A 19754-nucleotide genomic window follows, 5' to 3' on the forward strand; every position below is an offset into this window, starting at 1 on the left:
ACCCGTTTGGTTGGGCGACAGGAGGAGAGCACATCTGGCTCGAGAGCTCCTGGTTTGTCTCGAAAGTATATAGCCAGTCTCAGCAAATACACAGGTCTGTGAAAACCTTTAACTCGGCTTCTGAACCTTGCTTTTTCGTGGTTTGTCGTCGTTCAGGGCGAGCTCGTGTCTCGCTCACGTTCCCGCCCAATCCCTTTTCTCTCTCCAACTCTCACCTGCCCTCCTTCGCTCTTCCTCTTCCTTCTCCTTCTTCTTCGTTCCAAGATGGACAAACTCGCTGCTCTCGGGGAGCAACTCAGTCAAGTGACTGTTTACGACCTCAAGACGTACTACAACCAGGCCAAGAACATTGTCCTCCAGGTCTCGGAGATGGAAGCCAAAGTGCTCGAGGCTACGAACGAAGACGCCTGGTGAGTTTGGATCTTCTCTCTGGCTGACAAGGCGACGAGGAGGATGTATGCGCCTTGAGCGAGAGGGTGTTAGGAGAGGGCCGGGGGGGGGAGGGAAGATGGAGCACACGGAAGAGAAGGGAGGCGAGGGAGGTGAGCTGGCGAGGAGCGACGACGAACGAGCTCTTCTCTCTTCCTCCCTCCTTCTCCTGGAGTCACCCCAGCATACTGGAGAAGAAGAAGCTGGGAGAGAGAGCTCTCTCTATATATTTCTCTCGTATCCGTCCCATCCACCCCTCCATCGCCTTCGCACGTCGACCGTGCCCTTCAGCTCCCTTCCCTCCCTTCTCCTCCATCTCTCTCTCGCTGACGCCTTGCTCCTCCTTTGTCTTTCTTCAGGGGTGCTTCTTCTTCTCTCATGCAAGAGATCGCTCAAGGGTGAGTATTCGCTCCTATACATCCTCTTCTTCTCTGCAACAGAGCTCACTCTGCTCTGCTGACTCCTTCCTCTTGTGCTCCTTCCTCAGAACCTTCAACTTGTGAGCCTCCATCTATGCTCTTTGCGTTCTCTCACTCTCTCGTATGCATACTGAACCCTCTTCTACTTCGCTTCCTGCAGCCAAGAGTTCAACCAAATCATGCCCACAATCTACAAGCGATTCATGGAGAAGGAGGCCAGGGAGTGGAGACAGATCTACAAGGTCAGCTCTCAGTCTCTCTCCTTTTCAGTCCCTTTCTACTGTCCTCGAGAGTCTCACAGAAGCTCCAAGCTGACTTCCGATCTTCGTTCGTTCGTCTCCAGGCCCTCATGCTCCTCGAGTACCTCATCAAACACGGTTCCGAGCGCGTCGTCGACGACGCTCGCTCCCACGTCTCCACCATCAAGATGCTTCGAAACTTCCACTACATCGACGAGAAGGGCAAGGACGAGGGTATCAACGGTTCGTCTTCCAAATCCATCTTCGTCTCGCTCTTCATCGTCCTCTTCGGCCTTCTCCTCTCGCTCCGTCGAAGCTCACCTCCTTCCCTCCCTTCCTTTCCATCTTCTCTTCTTTCCTTCTTTGTCCACTCTTGCAGTCCGCAACCGAGCCAAAGAGATTGGAGAACTCCTCTCGGACGTCGAAAAGATCCGTTCGGAACGTCGGAAAGCCAAAGCCAACCGGTCCAAGTACATCGGAGTAGGAAACGACGCTGGAAACTTCGGAGGAGGAGGAGGTGGAGGAGGAGGAGGAGCTAGTTTCGCGACGAGGAACGGAGGCAGGTTTGGTGGGTTTGGAAGTGATAGTCTCGGAGGAGGAGGAGGAGGAGGATCGGGAGGGTATGATTCTGGTGAGTTTTGAGTTTTCTTTGAGATCGCGTCTCGACTCGCTCTCTCTCTCTCGCTCGAGCTCGTGGCTGACTCCGCCCTTTTCGTTCTGTTCTTCGTCATCTTCAGATCAGTACAACGGAGGCAGCAGCCGAGACGAGTACAACGGTCGCTCGTCGTCCGGTCGAGGAGGAGGAGGAGGAGGAGGAGGAGGATCGTCTTCGTTCAGGGACACCTCGGCTCGAGCTGGATTCGACGAGTACGACGCTGGAGACGACGAAGACCGAGTCTCTTCCCCTCCTCCTCCACGAGCTTCCGCTTCCGTGTCGAGGACCAACAAGGCGACTCCTGCTCCTCCCAAAGAGACGAAGGGGAAGGAACCTGCTCCCAAGGCGGTGGATCTCTTCGATTTCACGGAGGATGATTATGCTGCTACTGCTGCTGGTGAGTCCGAGCTCTATCATACTGCATCGCGAGCCTGGTTGATGAGGGTCGTTTCGATGCTCGATCTCCATCTCGAACCTATTAAGGCTGACTCCCTCTTCTCGGCTCCCTCCCTTCAAGCGCCCTCCTCCTCCTTCTCCTCTGCGCCTCCACCCGCTGCGCTTGCAGCCGACGACGACTTCGACGACTTCCAGCAAGCCCCCTCCTCCACCACCACCTCTACCGGTCCCTCTTTCGCCTCAGCTCCAGCTCCTCCAGCCAAAGCAGCAGATCTCTTCGACTTCTTCGCCGATCCCGCTCCCGCTCCCGCCTCCTCGTCGGCCATCCCCTCCTTTACCTCAACTTCAGCAGCTCCCAAACCTTCCTACACCCACCAAGCTCAACCTCCAGTCTACTCCCCTCCTCCTCAACAACAACAACAACAATCCCAACCCAACTTCTTCGCGGCAGCAGCGTCTAAGCCCAACTACACTTCCACTCCTTCCTACTCCAACACCAGCCCCGCCAACGCTCCCCTCAAACCCGCTTCCTCCGCTGCTGCTGCTGGAAAAAGCGCAGGAGGGTTCGACGACCTGTGGGCTTCGTCCCTTGGATCGTTCGGTTCCGGTTCCGGTTCCGCTGCTGCGAAGCCGAAGGCTGCTGGGATGGGAGCGGGAGCGGGAGCGGGAGCGAAGAAGAGCATGTTGGAGATGGAGAAGGAGAAGGCTGAGGGTGCGCTCTGGGGTGCGGCTCCCCAGCAGGGTGGAGCGGGAGGAAATGAAGGGAACGGTGGAGGGTTCGATGATTTGTTGCTTTGAGCTTGAGAAGGAGCGAGGGAACGAGGGGATGGGAGGGAGAGAGAGAGGAAGGGAAGGGCTTTTAGATCTCGTGGTGGAGTGGTGCGTTGGGCTAAGGGTGGGAGGGATAGGATGTGCTTGAGTGTGATTGATTACAAAGAGGCTTGGAAAGAAGACGAGGGGTGGAGGGAGCGAGAGGAACAGACGCGTCGACGAACTTGTCTTCTGCTGTTTCTTTCTTTTTCGCCGGGTTCGACGAAATAGGGTCAGATATATAGCGTGTCAAACGAGTGAAAAAAGAGAAGAAAGGAAAAGACTGAACCAAAAACCCGAAGAGCGAGAAAGAGACGAAGAGAGAGCACGGTGAGGGAGACAGAGGAGAGAGCGAGAGAGCTTCGACGCGTCCCACAGTATGTACGTATCAAAATTTGACGCACTCTCCTTGGGAGGATAGAGACCAGCCTCGGAGGCAGGACTCTATAAGCGAAAAGTGATGGGAGAAGAGTGTGAGCTGTCGACGTTCGAGTCGACCGGAATCAAAACAAGGACGAGGGCTGAGGGCTCACCAACGACGCATTTCCCGCTGCTGCACGAGACCTCGTTCGTTCCAGGGAGATCTGAACAGTCGATCCCATGTCCGACGATGCATCCGCCACAAGAGCTGAAAGAAAATGAGCGGAGGACGAGAAGACAGAAGCGAAGTCAGCTTTCTGTCGAACACACGACCGACGCGTCGACGTCGAACCAAAACGCGGCCTCCGAGCTCTATTCCTCCCTTTGAACTCACCTGAGGTTATCCTCGACGTTTACGCATTCGAACGCATTCCCGGTCGACAAAGGGCAAGCTTGTTCTCCGACGGGACAGACCTTCCCTCCGATGAAAGCTGAAGGCTCGACGGTTCTCTTCCTCTTCTTGTAAGCCGAAGGGACGGCCCCAGGGACGGGAGCTCCGTTGGCGCAAGATCCAGCGTAGAGCTCATCGGTAAGAGGAGCGGCTCCGGTGTAGATCTGAACAAGGGAAGGGGTTGAAAGCAAAAGAATGGAGGAGTGAGCGCGGGTTCGTCGACGGTGAGGCGACGGAAAGAGGCGAGCGAGCTGCGAGAAGAGCCTCCTCCGCAGATACCACGACCCAAGTTCAAGAGGATGGGATGCTGATGAATTTGGAAAGGAGGGAAGAGAGAAGAGCGAAGGGTTGGACGAACGCAGGAGCTATCTCCCGCCATAACGTAGCCGGGAGAGGAGGAGCATCGGTCGACGATTCCTTGCAAGTGAATAGCGGCGAACTGGTTGTATCCGCTACACAATGGAGGATACCTGACGAGGATATAAAGGGAGAAGAAAGACGTCAGCATCTCTTTGAGTTCGATTCTTACCGATCGAGATCGATGAGGGCCGAGACTTTCAACGACGCGTTTCAACTGGAGAGCCTGAGCTTTGAAGAGGGGGAAGGAATTATTCGCTCACGATTGGAACGTCCGGCATAACAGCTGAGTTGGTCGGTAGAGATAGCCAGTAGAAGGAGAAATTTGGGCGTCCGCAATGAGTTGGCATTCAGCCTCCGAGGCGACACCTTGGAAAACTGCAGAGCCCCCCCCGCCGAATCCCCAAAAGCTTGAGATGTGCGGCTCTTGAAATTCAACGTAGGTTGCAGCGTTGGACGCAGTGGCGAGAACAAGGAGAGGAAGGAAGAGGAGCATGGTAAGGGGAGGAGGGAGTTGGAGGGAGGTTCTGTTGCGGTTGGGGAAAGAAAGCTTTCCTTTTTCACTACTCGGGAGACCAAATAGATCATCCGACCCTCTATGAAACCCTCCATCTTTTTGTGCCTTGGTATTATCTCGGTTCGATCGACGCGACGAGGTGGTTCCCTTGCCAGAAGCTTTGGATCTCCCCTCCCCTCTCATCTTGCAATCCTTCCCCCTCTTTTCCCCTTTTTCCTCAGCGTGTTGACAGGCGCGTCTGGTTGTCGCCTTGAGGTGGTTTCCGGAGTCAAATCGAGAAGCCCTTTTCGCGATCGTGCGTCCGATCTTTCGAAGAGTGAGGCTCTCCGACAGCAGCCACATGAGGCTCGGAACCGTTCAGCGAGAGCTTGGCTCTGGGAGGCTCTGGGCTTCTTCGGATCGTTCCGCTCGGGAAAAGAAGTATCGATCAAGTTCTGTATGAGGTCGTCGTCGATGGGGAAGTGAAGAAGAGGCTGAAGGGGATGCAGAATCCGTTCCGAACGCGCCTGAACGTCGGGGTGATGGCGAGAAAGGTCGAGAATATCTACTCGAAGAATGATCTGGGGGGAGGAACTCAGAAAACGGTTGGAGCAAAGAAGAGCGAGAAGAAGTGGGAGCGGGAGCTCGCGACGAGTCGTTCGTCGGGACTCAGGAGTCAGCAGACAGACCAGGACGAGATGATGTTTCGTAGTTTTTCCAGGTTTTGAACCCCTTGTGTAAGCAGTAGTTCATTCAGTCATCAGTCCAGGTAGAAAAGAGAAGGAAGAGAGGAAGGAATGAAACGCAAAGAGCAAACGAGGACGAGAACGAGAACGAGAACGAGACGCGAAGCGACGAAGCTGGCCCCATGTAGAACAAGAAAGAAGAAAGTTCCGAAAAGATACAGACTAGTAGCGACGATCAAAGTCTGGAAAAGATCGAAGGAAGAACGGTGAAGATTGGACGAGAAACCGAAACCTCGACGCGTCCTTCCTCTCTTCTCGCTACTCCTTCTTCACTTCCCCCTCTCCTTCAACCTTCTCCTTCACCTCCTCCGTAACCTCGTCCACTCCCTTCAAGATACCCATCCTCCTTCCCACGTAATCCTGTCCCACAACCTCCACTCCCTTCCTGATCACATCCACCAACGCCTCCTCGACCCACTCGTTCTCCTCGTACGGGATATCCATCCACTGGTTCGGCACTGCCTGAGTAATCGTCGAGTGTCTCAGCGAGTGGGAAGGGTCGTAGAGAAGGAGGAGGAAGTAGAGGTGAAGGGGAGCGGCGACGGGTGCTGGGACGGTCGGAGGGACGGTGGAGGAGGGAGTGGTAGGGTTGGAGGAGGAGTGGATGGACGCGAGGGTTGGGAGGAGGATGGTTGGTTCTGGGAAGGGAAGAGGGGCGAGGATGGGTTGGATTCGGAGGAAGACTGGGGAGACCGTGACGGGGAGACCGTCTGAGGAAAGGAGAGGGAGGAAGAGAAGGAGTCAGTTTCGAGGGAGTCAAACGAGAGACGAAAAGAATGGGAAAGATGTACGAACTAGGAGCAGGATGCAGAGGAGTTCCCTCGTGCTGCTTGATGAGCTCTTGAAGGCTGGCCTGGAAGGGGAGGAGAGAGAGAGAGAGAGAGTCAGTCAGAGAGGGGAATGTCTTTTTCTCGGAGACGTGGACGCGAAGACGAAAGCGGGATCGATACTGAAACGGAAAGAGAACGAGCGACTCACCTCGGCAAGCTTGAAACCAGCCTCGAAACCTTCAATAGGGTTGAGATCTCTCTCCTTTCCTCCAGCAGCGACTCGAGGGACGTCGTCCTTTCCCTTGTTGACGACGAGCTCTCCTCCTTCGACCTGTTCCAGGATCTGTTCAACAACGAGGAAGGAAGAAACGACAAGGGAAGGTCAGCTCAAACTTCGCGTGTTGAAGAGAACCGAGTCAACGAGAGAGGGTAGGGTTTTAGGGGAGGACAGCCGGCGGAGTTGGCGTCGAAGGAGGGAGGGAAGGAGGACAAGGTTGAGCTCGAGCTCAAACCTCGAAACGCACTTTAGAGAGTCCCCGATAAACGAGTCCATCCACTCCTTCGTATCCGGCCATATCGTGAGTGAGCCAGATCTCGATGACTTCGTGTTCCGAGATGGGAGGCGCGATGGTAGCGAGAAGGTTGGTGAGGGAATGCTGAGACGCTTGAAGGAGATCTTGTCCTGACGAAGCGAAAGAACGGATAGACGGAAGGTCAGCTTCTTACTACAGGGATGATAACAGAACAAGCCGTCTCCACAGACTGGCACGAGCCTCTCGAAGACGACCAAACGAAACAGAAGAAGAAGAAGAAGAAGAAGAAGAAGAAGATCGAGGCTCGCGGACTACTACTCACTCAGCTTGCCCAAATCGACTCCCTTCTTGACCAAATCCAACATGCCTCCTCCCCACTTTCTTCCTTCCTCTACGACTCCTCCCGCACTCTCCCTGAGCTTGACCTCGGCCGCCATATCCCCTACAGCTCCCTGGACGGCCTTGGATCCTTCTCGTTGAAGCGCCTCGGCTGCGTCCCTCGCTTGTTGCAAGGCGGCTGAGGCTGTTCCCCAGAGGGAGGTGGAGGAAGGAATTCCCCAAGAGGAACCGCCCCAGGATGAAGTGGCAGCGGCGGGAGCAGAGGGAGTCGTCGTAGGCACGTTGAGAGGTTCAGCAGAGGGAGGAGGAGGACCGGTGCTGGTGGAGGAGGAGGAGGAAGCTGGAGTGGAGGTCGACGCTGGAGCAGGCGCGGGAGGAGGAGGGACAGAGGAAGGACGAGGAGTGGACGATTTCTGAGTGAGGTCTGTTAGAGACGAGAGAGAGAGGGAGGATAGTTAGTCTTCGGCGAAGAGGGATCAAGAAAGGAAGAAAGTGGGAAGAAGGACGGTTTGGGAAAGAGTCAGGAGTAGGTTGCGGGTTCAGCTTCGTGGCTTCCTCCTCCTCCTCCTTCTCCTCTCGAGAGTTTAGCGTAAATATGAACGATCGAGCAAGAGAGACAATTCGTGCCTCCTCACTCTCTGTGGAAGTGAAAATCTTCTTCCTCTCCTGCTCCAAAGGCGAACGAAGAGCGAACGAACGACCGACCGGGAACAAAGCTCGTTCCCCCTCCATCTCCCTCCTTCCACCCTCCTTCCCACCTCTCACTCCTCACAAACAAACAGGAACTCCCAGCAACTCAACTCACCATTCAAGAAAGCCAAAGCATCCTCAGCCTCCTTGTCTCCCAGATCCTCTCCCTTCTTATCCGCCTCGTCCGCCGCTGAAGAGATCTCGAACGAAGGTCGTTTGGAGGAAGAAGGTTGGGGAGTTCCAGGTGCTCCTTCCACGAGAGGAACGTCCGACGAAGAAGGAACGTCGTCCACAGAGAAGTCGAGATCGTCCAGGAACTGAAGAGCTTCTTGAGCTTTGGTTTTCGAGGGTTTCTTGGACATGTGGCTGAGGTAGGAGCGCAAGGGAGGGTTCGGGAGGGGGAGGGAGGGAGGGAGGGAGGAGTGGGTGTTGGAGCTTGGAGGGAGAGGGTTCGAAACCGAAGAGGGTTGTGAGTTTGAAAGTCACAACGAGGGATTTGGCTCCGAGAGTCAGTTTCACCACCACTCTTCTTTAACAAAGCGTGTGAGACTATGCGAGGTATTCCTGGAATCCCAGAGTACACTCTTCTCTAAGAAGGAAGCCGAGTCAAGAAGCTGGAGAGGAGAAAGCTCAGCCCAACTAGCTCGTCGCTCAATCTCGACCGACGAGCTATGTAGAAGCTTTTCTTCGTTCGGATCTCTTCACGCCGGTTTCGACGTAGGCGTTACGAAAATCCTAACATGTTTGCAAACCAAAGGGACATCGATTCGGGAAGAAGGAACGATACTGATCAAAAGGAGCGACGAAGAAGAAAGGCGTCAAAAGGTCCATGGAGAAAAGCGACGCGTGTAAAATCGATCAAAGCAGAGTGGAAAGTGTAAAAGACGTAAATTATGAACCCCTTTCGTTGAAGAAACAGGAGAGGTAGGACCCAACGGAGACGAGTTGAAGAGAACGCGACGCGGTGCTCGTGGTGCTCGAGGGGAACGAACTTCCTCTCGACGCGTTGGGATTCGAAGTAGCGTCCTATCAAACAAGCACAGCTGAATCAGATAGACTACGTTTGTGAAGAAAAAGAGGATATCGAGAGAAACTCACCGAGTAGTCTACATGGTTTGAGCGACGTGGTCAGCACGACGGCGTCGGCGTGTCGTAAACGGCCTGGTTTCTCGATGTGAGAAAGGAAGGGCTTTGGAATTCACTTGAGGGCTAGACCTGCTCGGGCGAGAGGGTAATTTTTGGTGGAGGAGGAAATGAAGGACGAGCTTGAAGAAGGCGAGGGCGATCGAGGTTGGAAGCTTTGAGCACGCGGCCGCGTCGGTCGTCGACGCCTCTTGATCTTCCTTGCAGGGCTGGGAAGGCAAAGGCGAAGCTGGTCAGTAGATGACTGGAGCCCCAAGATAGAGAAAGACGAACTCGAATCAAGTGAACTCACCAGCGGCCGAACCGAAGTCGAGAGAACGAACTGGACGCGTCGTCGTCGTCCTTTCCACTTCCCTGCCTCCCCAAAGAGTATCCCAAATCATAGATAGAAGCGGTATCATCGGAGGAGGTATCGATAGAGCGGGTATCATTCAACTGCTACAGAGGAAACAAACTCAAACAAAGGTAAAGTCCAAACTCGAAAAACGGACGCGTCTCTCCTCCCCTCTCTTCTCTTCTCATCCTTCCTTCCCTCCCTTCTCAACTCGATTCCGGCCAGTCCAGTCGAAGCGAAGTCGACACGGGTCTCCTACGTGTACCGATCATTCACTTCCTGAAACCTCTTCGTCTCCATCTTCCTACTCCATCCCAAAACCAAACCCCCCCAAAACCCCAAAAAACAGCGGTCAGCGCGTCGTTCCTCTCCTTCTCCCCCTCTTGACCGACACCATCCAACCCAACCCGCCCTTCCCCCTCGTTCGTTCAGATCTACTCACATCGCCCAAACCCCACCACTCAACCTCTCCCTCTCGTTCGCCAGCTCGACTTTCAGCCTGGCGGCTTGTCGTGCGTACTCGTTGGGTGAGGAGGAGGAGATGCGGTGGATTTGGAGGGTGTGGTAGGTGTAGTTGTGGTTTGCTTGACTGTGAAGAAAAGGGGGACGAAAGGGGAGAAGAGAAGGAAGGGAAAACGAGGGAGGGCAAGAAGAGGTGGGTCAGGAAAAGGTCAGGTTGCGGACGACGAGTTGCGTCTATGTACGTCAAAGGAGAGCGAGTAGGAAAATCTGATGCTTACTATTCAGTCTGAAGCAGATCCACAAGGAGTTGCTGTTCAGCGAGGAGCGAGGTGGCGAGGTTGATCTCGTCGGCCCAATCCGTTCTTGTTTTTCGTCGACGAAAGAGAAACGAAGAAGAAGAAGAAGAAGAAGAAGAAGAAGAAGAAGAAGAAGAAGAAGAAGTCAGCCGATCTATCTCTCAACGTCTCTCCCAGGGTCGAAGCAGGGGAGAGTGCGTCGAGAAGAAGAGAGGGAGGAAGAGAGAGAGAGAGAGAGGGGAGAGACGCGTCGTAGCGACGTGAGGGAGGGAAAGGGATGAGAACAAACAGGAGTTGATACGTCACGAAGCTCGCTGTCTCTCCTGTTGGATCGATGTGTAGAAGACGTGCTTTCTGGGCGAGATGAACGCTGGGAGAGTGAGAGGAGGAAGGAAGTCAGCGAGAGCGACTCGTCGGAAAACGAGGGATGGGCTGAAAGACGATAGAAGAGCTGAACTCACACGAACTCCCTCGAGGTCGAACCCTTGATCGTCGACGAGTGATGTTCCTATTCGAACCAAAGGAACAAAGAAGATGATGGCATGAGCTCAGCTCGAAAGGTCGACGAACGTGGAAGAAAGGACGGTCGAGCTCACCCGTCCCAACCCGAAGCACTCCTCCCAGATCCCCTGGCACGCTCTCGCACAGTCCTCAACCCTCAGTCTCCCTCTTCTACAGCTCCTTCCCTTCTGTAGAAGTCGTTCGAGCTTGTGAAGATGCTGGGAGAGGTGGAGGAAGATGGTTGAAGGAGGGGAGGTTGAAGAGGAGGAGTCGTGGTTGTCGTGAGCTCGGGGGTGTCGTGAAGAGGCGGAGGAGCGTTGGAAGATGGCCATTTCGAAGGTGCTGAAGAATAGGAGAGCTGAAGAAGAAGCTGAGAGAGAAGGAGATGAGTTCGGTGGTGGTGGTCGAGAGGGAGAGAAGAGTCAGCTCTCAGCACCGTTGTCATCCTCTTTTTTTGCTGCCTCGCCTTCCTTCCACCCCCTATTCCTCAGCATCCGATGTAGCCCCTGAAACGTTTATGAAGAAACGCTGTCCAAGTTGGTCCAAGCAAAGAACACGTTTCAAAGGAAAGGGAAGATCAGCGCCCTCCTGTTCAGCCCTCTCTTCCCTCCTTGATCCTCGTTGCTGCTGCGAGAGAGCTCGAAAGATGAAACAGTTTGGTTGCGAGAAAAGCAGGCTGGAGAGCTTGCAGATCTGCGAAGAATTGCGAGAGGAGGAGGGCTTGACGGAGAAGAGGGCGGCTTCGTCGGAAGAAGAGCGACGGAGGAGAGGTTCGAGAGGGGGAGGGAACGTCGGCTCGCTTCCTTTAGCCTACACGACCAGAGCAGATTTTGGAGCTCTCGAGCAGAGGAAGTCGTCCATTGAACCTCCATGCGCCGTTCCGAAGGGGATCTAGGAGCGACAAAACGGAAAAGGAAGGGCGGGAGGAAGAAGGGAGGTCGAAGGAACGGTTGAGCTTCGATCTTTCGAGCTTCGCTGTTTTCTTTTCCCTCACGACGCTTCCAACAAACCTTCTCCGAAAGGTTTTCACCCTGATCGCACATCATCGTGCTTGGCCTACACTCGTCAAACTCATCTTACAATTCTACTCCGACATTTTTCAAGAGTCAAAAGAGAGCCAACCGCTCCGGAACAATGAAGAGTTCGACGCGTCGCGCTTTCTCTTCCCAGCGAACGACAGGTGCAGGTGATCCCATAGAACCAGACAAACCGATATTAAAGAATACACTATTCCCTCCTATGTACCGCTCCTCTACTTCTTCTCCTCCACCACCTCCTCCTTCAAATTGCTCGGCAGCATGTTCAGATTCGAGTTCCAGAACCTCCTCACCTCGACGCCATCCTCCCCCTTCACTCCCATCTCTCCCAACAATCCTCCAATCTCCCTCGTCCCCCTCTTCCCTCCGACAGCTTCGATCATCCCGTCCGGTCCAGAGATCAACACGAGCGTTTTGTCCCCCTTCTTCAACGGCGTCGGTCGACCAGCTTGAACGACCACGGCTGCCTCGTCGTCTCCAGGTTTGGGAGAAGAGACGAAGAGGGACTTGACGGCGTTGATGGGTTTCGCGAGAGTCGAGGCGGCGATGGAGGCGGCAGCGGGAGGAGGAGGATCGAGGACTTTCGTGAGGGATTGAGTGGAGAACCGAGCGGGACCGAGATCGGCGAGTTCGAGTTTGGTAGGGAGGAGGTAAGGATCTGGGAGGTAGGCTGCTAGAGCTGAGAGAGGGAGGGAGGCGGAGGTGTGGAGGAGGGTGAAGATGGGGAGGACGGGCGAAGGCGAGTCGTCGGGGGAGGAGGAAGGGGAGAGGGTGTGAAGGAGTTGGACAAAGGGAGCGATGCCGGTTCCGCCGGAGATCTGGAGCGGGAGAGGGGAGAGGAAGAAAGGAGGAGGTTTTAGTGAGGTGGGGTTGAAAGGAGGCGAAGGAAGGAGAGAAAGAACGAGCTCGAGAGCTCGTCGACGCGGAAGGGAAAGAAGAAAGAGCTCACCATAACGACTCTATCCCAGCCCTGCATGCTCCACCCGTTCCTCTTCTCCTCCTCCTCATCCCCCGTCTTCAACACCTCGGACCTGACGATCTCAGTCTTGGTTTCGTAGGGACCTCTGAGCTCGATCCAGTTGAACCTCTTTCGACCGTGGATGAACTTGGAGACCTCTCCGGTCGGTTCCTTCTTGACGAGGATGGAGAGCTGGGTGTTGACTCCGGTGATGTGCTCGGGAGGGTGGAAGATGGTGTAGGGCTGATGGAGAAAGAGAGGGACGAGAGGGAGGTGTTAGGAGGAAAGAGAAAGAGAGAAAGAAAGCAAGAAAGAGAAAAGAAAGAAAGAAAAAGGAAAGCTCGCTTCAACTCACCCTCTCAATGTTCAAGTTTGGATCCTTCACCATGAGATGATAAATCCCTTCCTTGTTGGTCTCTACGTTCCCGGCTACCTTCTTGTGATCATCCGGCATCCTCACCGTCAACACCTTGTACTGACCATCCTTGAGATTCCCACTAACTCCGGTCTCGTCCTCATCGACGACCTCCATCCACTCGATAGGGAAACTCCACCACTTGTCCAGATCGAGATCGGGAGTATCCGAAGGTTGGAAGACTCCCCAGACGATGAAGCAGAAGACGGTCGTAGAGATCATCAACGTTCGGATCTGTCGTTTCGAGTGCTGGACCGGGTTGCCTTCAGCGTCGAAATCTGGGTTGGGAGGAGGTTCGTCGACCACTCGGAACAGGAGCAGTTGGAGCTTGTCGTACCGGGATTGGTAGGTAGATCGGTTCGGATCCGGGGTACGGTAGTCGGGGAAGAAGGTGGAGGGAGAGGAGGAGAAGGACCGTCGTGGTCCGAGGGAGGAGGGAAGGAAGGAGGAGGAGGAGGTCGACGAGGTTGGACGAAGAGAAAGAGAACGAGAAGGGAGGAGGATCGCGATAGATCGAGCTCCAAGGAGGGAGGCCGACGTCCGGAGGGGTGTAGAGAGAGAGCGGATCATTCTCGTAGGAGCGTCGAAAGAAGGGAAGAAAGGAGAAAAGGTAGCGGGAAAGGGGGGAGGGTTGGTGGTCGTTTGGGAGAGGAAGGAGAGACGATTCAACGAGGAGGGATTGGCTCTGCCGGGAGCAGAGTCCCCCCGCTTCCGTCTTCGAAGTATAGATTTTTTTTTCTCTTTCTCTCGTGCAGCTGTAGAGAAACGAGTAAAAGCTTCTCTTTCTCTCTCTCTTTCAACGATCCAAAAGGGCATACAGTCCAGTACAACTCCCTCGAAGCTCAAAAATCTCGACCGACTGACTCTCCTTCCCTCTTCTTTCCCTCTCTCCTTTCAAAGATCGAACGAGCACAGAACATGAATAAGAAAGGAAGGAACAAAGAAAATATATGTATGAACCACCGACCCGCTTCCCTTTCTACCTGGTATCAATAGGAGCGAAGAGAGAAACAAAGGGTACTAAGACGTTCAATTCGATCTGCACTTCCCTTGACGCTACACAGTCACTAGAGCTCGACAACCAAAAAAGTTGAGGAACCGTGGTAGGAGCAAAGGGGGAAACCTGAGAGCGAAAGGAAGAAGAGGAGGAGCAAGGAGAGTCAGCTAACGAGGAGAGGCGATGGGAAGGAAGGGAAGGGAAGGGAGGGCTGAAGGAAACGAAAGCTCACCTTGTATAAGAAGTGGTAAATATGCCGCACCTGAAAACGAAGGAAAGTCAAAGAAGATAAGAGAGGTTAGCTTCGAGATGAGAAGAGGGAATCAATAGTAGTCGGGGGTAGAAAAGGGACGAACAGCGTATTTTGGAGAAGAAGAAGAGAGAAAGGCGAGCTCGAAAGGTAGAAAAGGGAGCGAACGAGGGGAAACCTGTGTTTCCTCGTGATCGCGTCGAGGAAAAAGTAAACAACAACAGAGGTCGAGGTTGAAGTTCTGAGCCTGGAGACAGAAAAGAGGGAAAGGATTGAGAGCTTGGGAAAAATGGGAAAGAAGGAGGTCGTGAAGGAGGAGGGGAGGAAGAGTTGGAGGGAGGAAGGTCGAAGCTCACCGCAGAGCTCGACCTCTCTCTCTCTCAACGACAACGACCAGCACGTAGCAGATGAAGACTTTCTCGAACTCCTTCCTGGCCTTTGCGCCCTTCGAGACACTTTCTTCTCACTGCTGTAGCTCAGCTCCTACAAGTCTCGCCTTCCTTCAAACGGTCCTTTCGCCTCCCAAGCTCCCACGCGGCCTCCTCCCTCCTCTTCCTCCTCCCCTCGAAGCCGACCTCCCACTGCACGCACGAGCAGGTCTGTTGTGTTCTCGAGCGACGATAGTGAGCCCGCTACTCACATGAGGGCACGAAATCCGATGGATTCTCGCGTAGACTGGCAAGACTTGAAGCTCGAGAGGAATGTTGAGCTCGGTGCGTCCTTCCTTTCCTTTTCCTTCCTCTTCTCCTGCTTTCCCCTTCCGCTTCTGGGTCCAGGCTAGACCATGTAAATGAGAGTTTAGCTGTCACGAATCTGTATCGCTGAATCTGGCTTCTCTCGGATCTTTACTCTTCTCAGCTTCCTCTCGCCCTCCTCCTCCTCCTCCTCCCTTCCTTCAGGCAGCTGTCTCCTCCTGGGTCAAAGACACTTCGTGCTCTTCGACCACTGAGAGGTAGTCAGTAGTCCATGCATGTGCATCTCTTCTTCATACTGCGAAGGATAGAGAGTGGAATTGAGTGAGGAAGGAGGATTGGGAGGACGCGAGGAGCGAGCGAGGTTCGTCCTTTCCTCCGTTGTGCATGCTTGTTTCTGCCTGAATTCGACCTTCTCGTACCTTAGCGAAAAAGAAAGCTGACCTCGTTCTCGCGTGCTTGGGGTAGAGATGACCCGTGAAACAGGCCACTACCGCCGCGTCGCCTTGTTCGCCCGTTCGCTCCATCTAAGCTACTGTCTGTTTGCCGCACCTTCGGATCTGGGTCAGACCGGACCTTCATTCTCGCGGCCCAGGATCTCTTCTTAGGCAGCAGTTACCGACTTCCTACGCTTCCGAGTTGGCGTCTTCTGATCTCGATCTCCAACTTCAAACTTCGAGCGGAGCTGGCTCCTCGACTTGTCCTTCTCTTTTTTTGCACCCTTCTCTGTTCGTTCACTTCGTTCCTACAGTCAATACATGCGGCTTCAATATCTCATGTACTACTGGCTCGAAAACAGCAACCCAGGTCTCTCTCCAATTGACAACTACTGAACAGACGTCGGACGCGCGCGTCGACTTTTTGCTTCGCCTCTCGGTCTCCTTCTTATAGCGGTCTTCGGTTCCTGAACCCCTTCTACCGAACCCCTCCTTCTATACCTCCCAGAACCGAGTCGGATCATCATTCTTCCTCTGCTCCAACTTTTCTTAGGAGGGCTGAGTTTCGTTTCACCAAGGCTTCCTGAAGGCCTCTCGAAGTTAAATTCACGGGCTGGGCTGCTGCTGTGATCGACCTGAAGAAGGGAGATAGGGACCCGATTTCAAGCACCGAGAGCTTGCCTTGGATAATTTTAATCACGGGTGAGTAGTAGAAAGCAGCTGTTTCTCGAGACGCGTCTCACTTTCCCTTTCTTTCTCCCTCGATGGGGAAGCGTCCGCACGCTCTTCCGCCTCGCCCGAAAGGAAGCACGAGCTGATCTACATCTGTTCTGCGACTACTACTCCGCGGGGGAGAGAAAGGGGCAAAAACTCTCCGAGGACGAAGAGAAGGTCTTTCGCCCAACTCGGACCTCAACCTCCTCCTCGCCAAGGCGCGGCCTATACCTCTTCCTCCCATTCCACCGAGGCAACGACGCCTATCCCAGGCTCTCGTTCCGACGTACCGAACCCATTCGATATGGGGCTGGGAAATCGAAGGGAAAAAGGGCAAGCAAGGGAAGACGTTGTTTTCTCTCCACCATCCACCACCCCGACCCCCCACCGTGCCCCTCCTTCAGCTCTAAACTTCCTTCTTATCTCCCCCTCAACCAAACTTCAACAACATGGCCCCTGCTTCCTACATCGAGGACACCAAGGACGAGCACCTGCACGTCGAGAATGCTTTCTACGACCGAGGTTACGTCCCTGACACCCCCGAGGAGAAGAAGCTCGTTCGAAAGGTGAGTTGGTTGGTTGAGTTGACTTTCAGCGACTTCGAGCTGACTCTGTTTCTCTTCCTCCCTACTTTCAGATCGATATTCGCATGCTCCCGATGCTTTGGGTTATGTACAGTGAGTAGGAGACCTGGAGGAAGATCAGCGTCGCTCGAACACAAGACGAGACGAGAGAGTTCAGACTCGACCTTCCCTCCTTTCCTTTTCTTACCTTCTTCCCTCCTTCCTTTTTCTCTTCCTCTTCTCTTCCTTCACCCTACCAGTCTTGAACTACATCGACCGAACCAACATCGGAAACGCTAGGGTGAGTTATCTGGCCGCGGCCGCCTCTCTCTCTTTCTCGTCTTTCATTCGAGCTGACCCCGGTCCTCTCCTCCTCTTTTGCCTTCACTCCAGATCGCTGGAATGGCCACCGATCTCAGCATGTCCTCCACCGATTACTCTACCGCTCTTTCCATCTTCTTCGTCGGTTACCGTGAGTCTTCTTCTTTTCTTTGTTCGTGCTTTGATCCGACTCGTTGATCTCACGCGTTTCTTTCTTTTTCTTTCTCCCTCGCTTTCAGTCCTCAACGAGATTCCCTCCAACATGATTCTCTCTCGATCCAAGCCTTCTTACTTCCTTCCCGCTACTATGTGAGCAACCTTTCCATTTACCTTCAGCTCGCCTCTGCTCTTTTTTTCTGACGTCGTCGTCTCTTTTCAGGTTCACTTGGGGATGCCTCACCATCGCCGCCGTCGGAGTCAACTCTACTGGAGGTCTCATTGCTCTTAGGTTCTTCCTCGGTGAGCTTTCCGTCGCTGTCACGTCCTCGTTGCTGAAAGACCTCACTGACGATCTTCCGTCGCGCATCTTTCTTCAGGTATCATCGAAGGCGAGCAATCTTCTCCCCTTCGTCGCTCCATGACGCCCTTACTTACCTTTTCTTGCTGTTCGCTTCTTCAGCCGGATTCTTCCCCGGAGTTATGTGGGTTCTTCGAAACAAAAAGGTCGCATCGAAGACGACAGACCTGACTTTCTCGCCTTCTCTTCTTCTTCTCGCCTGCAGGTTCCTCATGTCCTGCTGGTACAAGCCCTTCGAGCTCGTGAGTTGTCTTCCTCCCTTCGATCCACCTAGCGATCCGTTGCTGATCATCTTTCCTTCTCTACTCTTTAGGCCAAGCGACTCGCCATCTTCTAGTGAGTCGCGTCGCATTTCCGACTCTCCTCCCTCCTCGTCTCGAAACTCCTCCTGACTTTCGTCCCCCTTCTCCCTCCTCGCTCAGCACTGCTTCCCTCATGTCTGGAGCCTTCGGAGGACTTCTCGCTGGAGCCATCACTGGAAACATGGACATGGTTGGAGGTGTTCGAGGTTGGAAGTGGTTGGTGAGTCTGAGCTTCGCTTTCCCTCTTCCTTCTCTCGACCTCGATATTATCGAAGCTCACTTCGTTCTCGCTCTCTCTTCTTCTACAGTTCGTCGTTGAGGGTATCGCTACCGTTGTCCTCGCCGTCGTCGCCGTCTTCGTCCTTCCCGATTTCCCTCACTCTACCAACGGACTCACCACCGAGGAGCGAGCTCTTGCCATCCTCCGACTCGTCACCGCCGACACCCAGGGAACTCCTCTCACTCACAAGCAGGCTTTCCTTCAGGCCATGAAGGACAAGAAGACTTGGATCTTGACTGTTGGATGTGAGTTGATTTCCATCGTCTCGTTCCGTTCGACGTCGAGCTCGAGCTGACTCTCTGTTTCTCGTTCTTTCAGACATGGGATTGACCTCTGCGTGAGTCGTTGTCTCACTTACCGACGTGGAAACGCTCGCTGACCTCTTTTTACCCCTCTCGATCTCCAGCGGAACCATCTCTTACTTCTTCCGTGAGTTTGCGACGCGTCTCCCTCCTTGCGCGTTCTCGAAGCTCCCCAGCTGACTGTATCTCGCTCTTCTTCTTCCTCAGCGACTCTCATGGTCTCCCTCGGATACTCCGGAACTCAGGCCAACTTGATGACCGCGTGAGTACCCTCAGCTTTCTCTCTCGCCCTCCGCTCTCCTCGCCCTCTCCGCTCGACCTAACGCCTTTCTTTCCTCTTCTACCAGTCCTATTTACGTGTGCTGCTTGGTGGTCTGCGTGGCGGTCGGATTCTCCTCGGATAGGTTCAATGAGAAGCCCTACCACATCGCTGGATGCGCCGTGGTCTCGGCCATCTCCTTCCTCGTTACCGCCTTCGTCTCCAACTCTGCCCTTCGATACAGTGAGTCTAGTCTTATCCTCTCTTCTCGTAGCTCCTTTGCTAAGCTTCGATCCCTTTTCTCAGCTTTCATCGTCTTCGGAGGAGCTGGAATCTGGTCCGCCGTCCCTCTCTTCCTCTCTTACGCTCTCCAGAACTTCGTGAGTCGCGCCGTCTCGTCCCTCCCTTTCCTGCCTCAGTATTGACCCCTCCCTTGCCTTTCTCCAGACCAACCGAGAGCAGAGGGCCGTCTCGATTGCCACCATTAAGTTCGTCCTCTCTCTACATGTCTCGCCGTAGAAATTCAAAACTGACGCTCTCTTTCTTCCTTCCCTCTTTCAGCGGTCTCGGAAACCTGTTCGTTCTCGCTCTCCCCCTTCCTCTCGTTCGACTCGAAGTCTCACACTGACGCGTATCTCCATCCTTTCTTTCAAACTACAGTGCCTCCGTCTACGGATCTTACATCTGGTTCGTTCAGCCTCCCTCCTCACCCTTCGTCTCCAACGAGACTCAAAACTGACCTCGACGCGTCCTCCTCTCCCTCTCTCTCTTTCTCAGGCCCGCCGCCAGTGGACCCAAGTTCATCCAAGGATTCTGCTGCACCACCGCCTTCGTTCTCGTCGGAGGAGCTGCTACTCTCTTCAACCGATGGAGTACGTTCTTCTTCCTCACCTCGCCCTCTCGAGCCCCTCCTCTCTTCAACGACGAAGCTGACGCTCTCCTTCCTTCTTTCTCTTCTCTTCTCTCCAGTGGTTGGAGATCTCAGTATCCGAACTGCCGAGCAGGACGCCGCTGACGAGTACGCCAGGAACACCTCGACCGCTCACCCCGACCAGAAGGTCGAGAAGATGGACGTCTAGGTCAAAAAACCAATCGATGTGTGCGGTTCTGCTGGTACTTTCTTTTGGGTCTCCGTCTCTAGTTGATTATCTCTCTTGTGTACGCTTCATGTCTGTCTCTGGTCTCTCTGAATGAATTTCTCGTATCTTTTCAACGCTTCCCGAGCCAAGAAAGGAAGAAAGGAAAGAGACGACGACGACGCGTCGAGATCGACGTTTCTTTCTC

The 19754-nt window shown here is 54.1% G+C and overlaps 6 protein-coding genes across 6 annotated transcripts; 3 read left to right on the forward strand and 3 right to left on the reverse strand.

Annotated features, from left to right (window-relative positions):
* Positions 1-264: 264 nt before the first annotated feature.
* On the forward strand, positions 265-1626 carry BDY24DRAFT_345104 (ENTH domain-containing protein; the record flags this gene model as incomplete). The annotated part of the gene is made up of 5 exons (XM_076637577.1): positions 265-410; positions 789-827; positions 917-928; positions 1009-1090; positions 1192-1626. The coding sequence occupies 5 exons, from the start codon at positions 265-267 to the stop codon at positions 1624-1626; spliced, it is 714 nt and encodes a 237-aa protein (XP_076492743.1).
* A 53-nt stretch (positions 1627-1679) lies between these two features.
* Positions 1680-2964, forward strand: BDY24DRAFT_366718 (uncharacterized protein; the record flags this gene model as incomplete). The annotated part of the gene is made up of 3 exons (XM_076637961.1): positions 1680-1713; positions 1820-2139; positions 2260-2964. Coding segments are annotated over exons 1-3 (1029 nt in total), but the record flags the coding sequence as incomplete, so codon positions are not given.
* Positions 2965-3336: 372 nt separating this feature from the next.
* On the reverse strand, positions 3337-4612 carry BDY24DRAFT_372445 (uncharacterized protein; the record flags this gene model as incomplete). Its single annotated transcript, XM_076638193.1, has 5 exons — positions 3337-3392; positions 3482-3576; positions 3703-3923; positions 4118-4229; positions 4380-4612. The coding sequence occupies 5 exons, from the start codon at positions 4610-4612 to the stop codon at positions 3337-3339; spliced, it is 717 nt and encodes a 238-aa protein (XP_076492745.1).
* An 849-nt stretch (positions 4613-5461) lies between these two features.
* On the reverse strand, positions 5462-8102 carry BDY24DRAFT_402743 (maintenance of telomere capping protein 1). Its single transcript, XM_076642265.1, has 6 exons — positions 7806-8102; positions 6984-7424; positions 6653-6810; positions 6337-6471; positions 6154-6211; positions 5462-6068 (listed from the first exon to the last, which is right to left on the reverse strand). The coding sequence occupies exons 1-6, from the start codon at positions 8050-8052 to the stop codon at positions 5617-5619; spliced, it is 1491 nt and encodes a 496-aa protein (XP_076492746.1). The 5' UTR covers positions 8053-8102; the 3' UTR covers positions 5462-5616.
* Positions 8103-11574: 3472 nt separating this feature from the next.
* BDY24DRAFT_213867 (uncharacterized protein) lies at positions 11575-13565 on the reverse strand. The gene is made up of 3 exons (XM_076636527.1): positions 12777-13565; positions 12488-12664; positions 11575-11756 (listed from the first exon to the last, which is right to left on the reverse strand). Exons 1-3 carry the CDS (start codon positions 13404-13406, stop codon positions 11679-11681), a joined length of 885 nt encoding a protein of 294 aa, XP_076492747.1. The 5' UTR covers positions 13407-13565; the 3' UTR covers positions 11575-11678.
* Positions 13566-16375: 2810 nt separating this feature from the next.
* On the forward strand, positions 16376-19745 carry BDY24DRAFT_444770 (MFS general substrate transporter; the record flags this gene model as incomplete). Its single annotated transcript, XM_076644872.1, has 22 exons — positions 16376-16492; positions 16564-16603; positions 16750-16790; positions 16883-16961; positions 17050-17119; positions 17190-17269; positions 17347-17358; positions 17430-17451; positions 17533-17569; positions 17641-17663; positions 17750-17849; positions 17938-18154; positions 18228-18246; positions 18316-18338; positions 18419-18473; positions 18559-18713; positions 18777-18850; positions 18918-18958; positions 19032-19046; positions 19131-19157; positions 19248-19342; positions 19440-19745. The coding sequence occupies 22 exons, from the start codon at positions 16376-16378 to the stop codon at positions 19547-19549; spliced, it is 1452 nt and encodes a 483-aa protein (XP_076492748.1). The 3' UTR covers positions 19550-19745.
* Between the last annotated feature and the right edge of the window lie 9 nt (positions 19746-19754).

This window comes from Mrakia frigida (assembly GCF_051309035.1).
Source record: "Mrakia frigida strain ATCC 22029 unplaced genomic scaffold BDY24scaffold_42, whole genome shotgun sequence".
NCBI classification, from domain to species: domain Eukaryota; kingdom Fungi; phylum Basidiomycota; class Tremellomycetes; order Cystofilobasidiales; family Mrakiaceae; genus Mrakia; species Mrakia frigida.

Bases quoted from the DNA above. Each gene is read 5' to 3' on its own strand.
- BDY24DRAFT_213867 (XM_076636527.1), bottom strand. From the start codon at position 13,406: ATGATCCGCTCTCTCTCTACACCCCTCCGGACGTCGGCCTCCCTCCTT. The intron at 12,665-12,776 runs GTGAGTTGAAGC...TTTCTCCATCAG, and splicing joins CAAACTTGAACATTGAGAGG to CCCTACACCATCTTCCACCC. The intron at 11,757-12,487 runs GTGTTGAAGACG...GATGGCGTCGAG, and splicing joins CTGAGATCGTCAGGTCCGAG to GTGAGGAGGTTCTGGAACTC.
- BDY24DRAFT_402743 (XM_076642265.1), bottom strand. From the start codon at position 8,052: ATGTCCAAGAAACCCTCGAAAACCAAAGCTCAAGAAGCTCTTCAGTTC. The intron at 6,472-6,652 runs GTGCGTTTCGAG...GTTGTTGAACAG, and splicing joins TTTATCGGGGACTCTCTAAA to ATCCTGGAACAGGTCGAAGG. The intron at 6,069-6,153 runs GTTCGTACATCT...TCCTTTCCTCAG, and splicing joins TCCTCTGCATCCTGCTCCTA to ACGGTCTCCCCGTCACGGTC.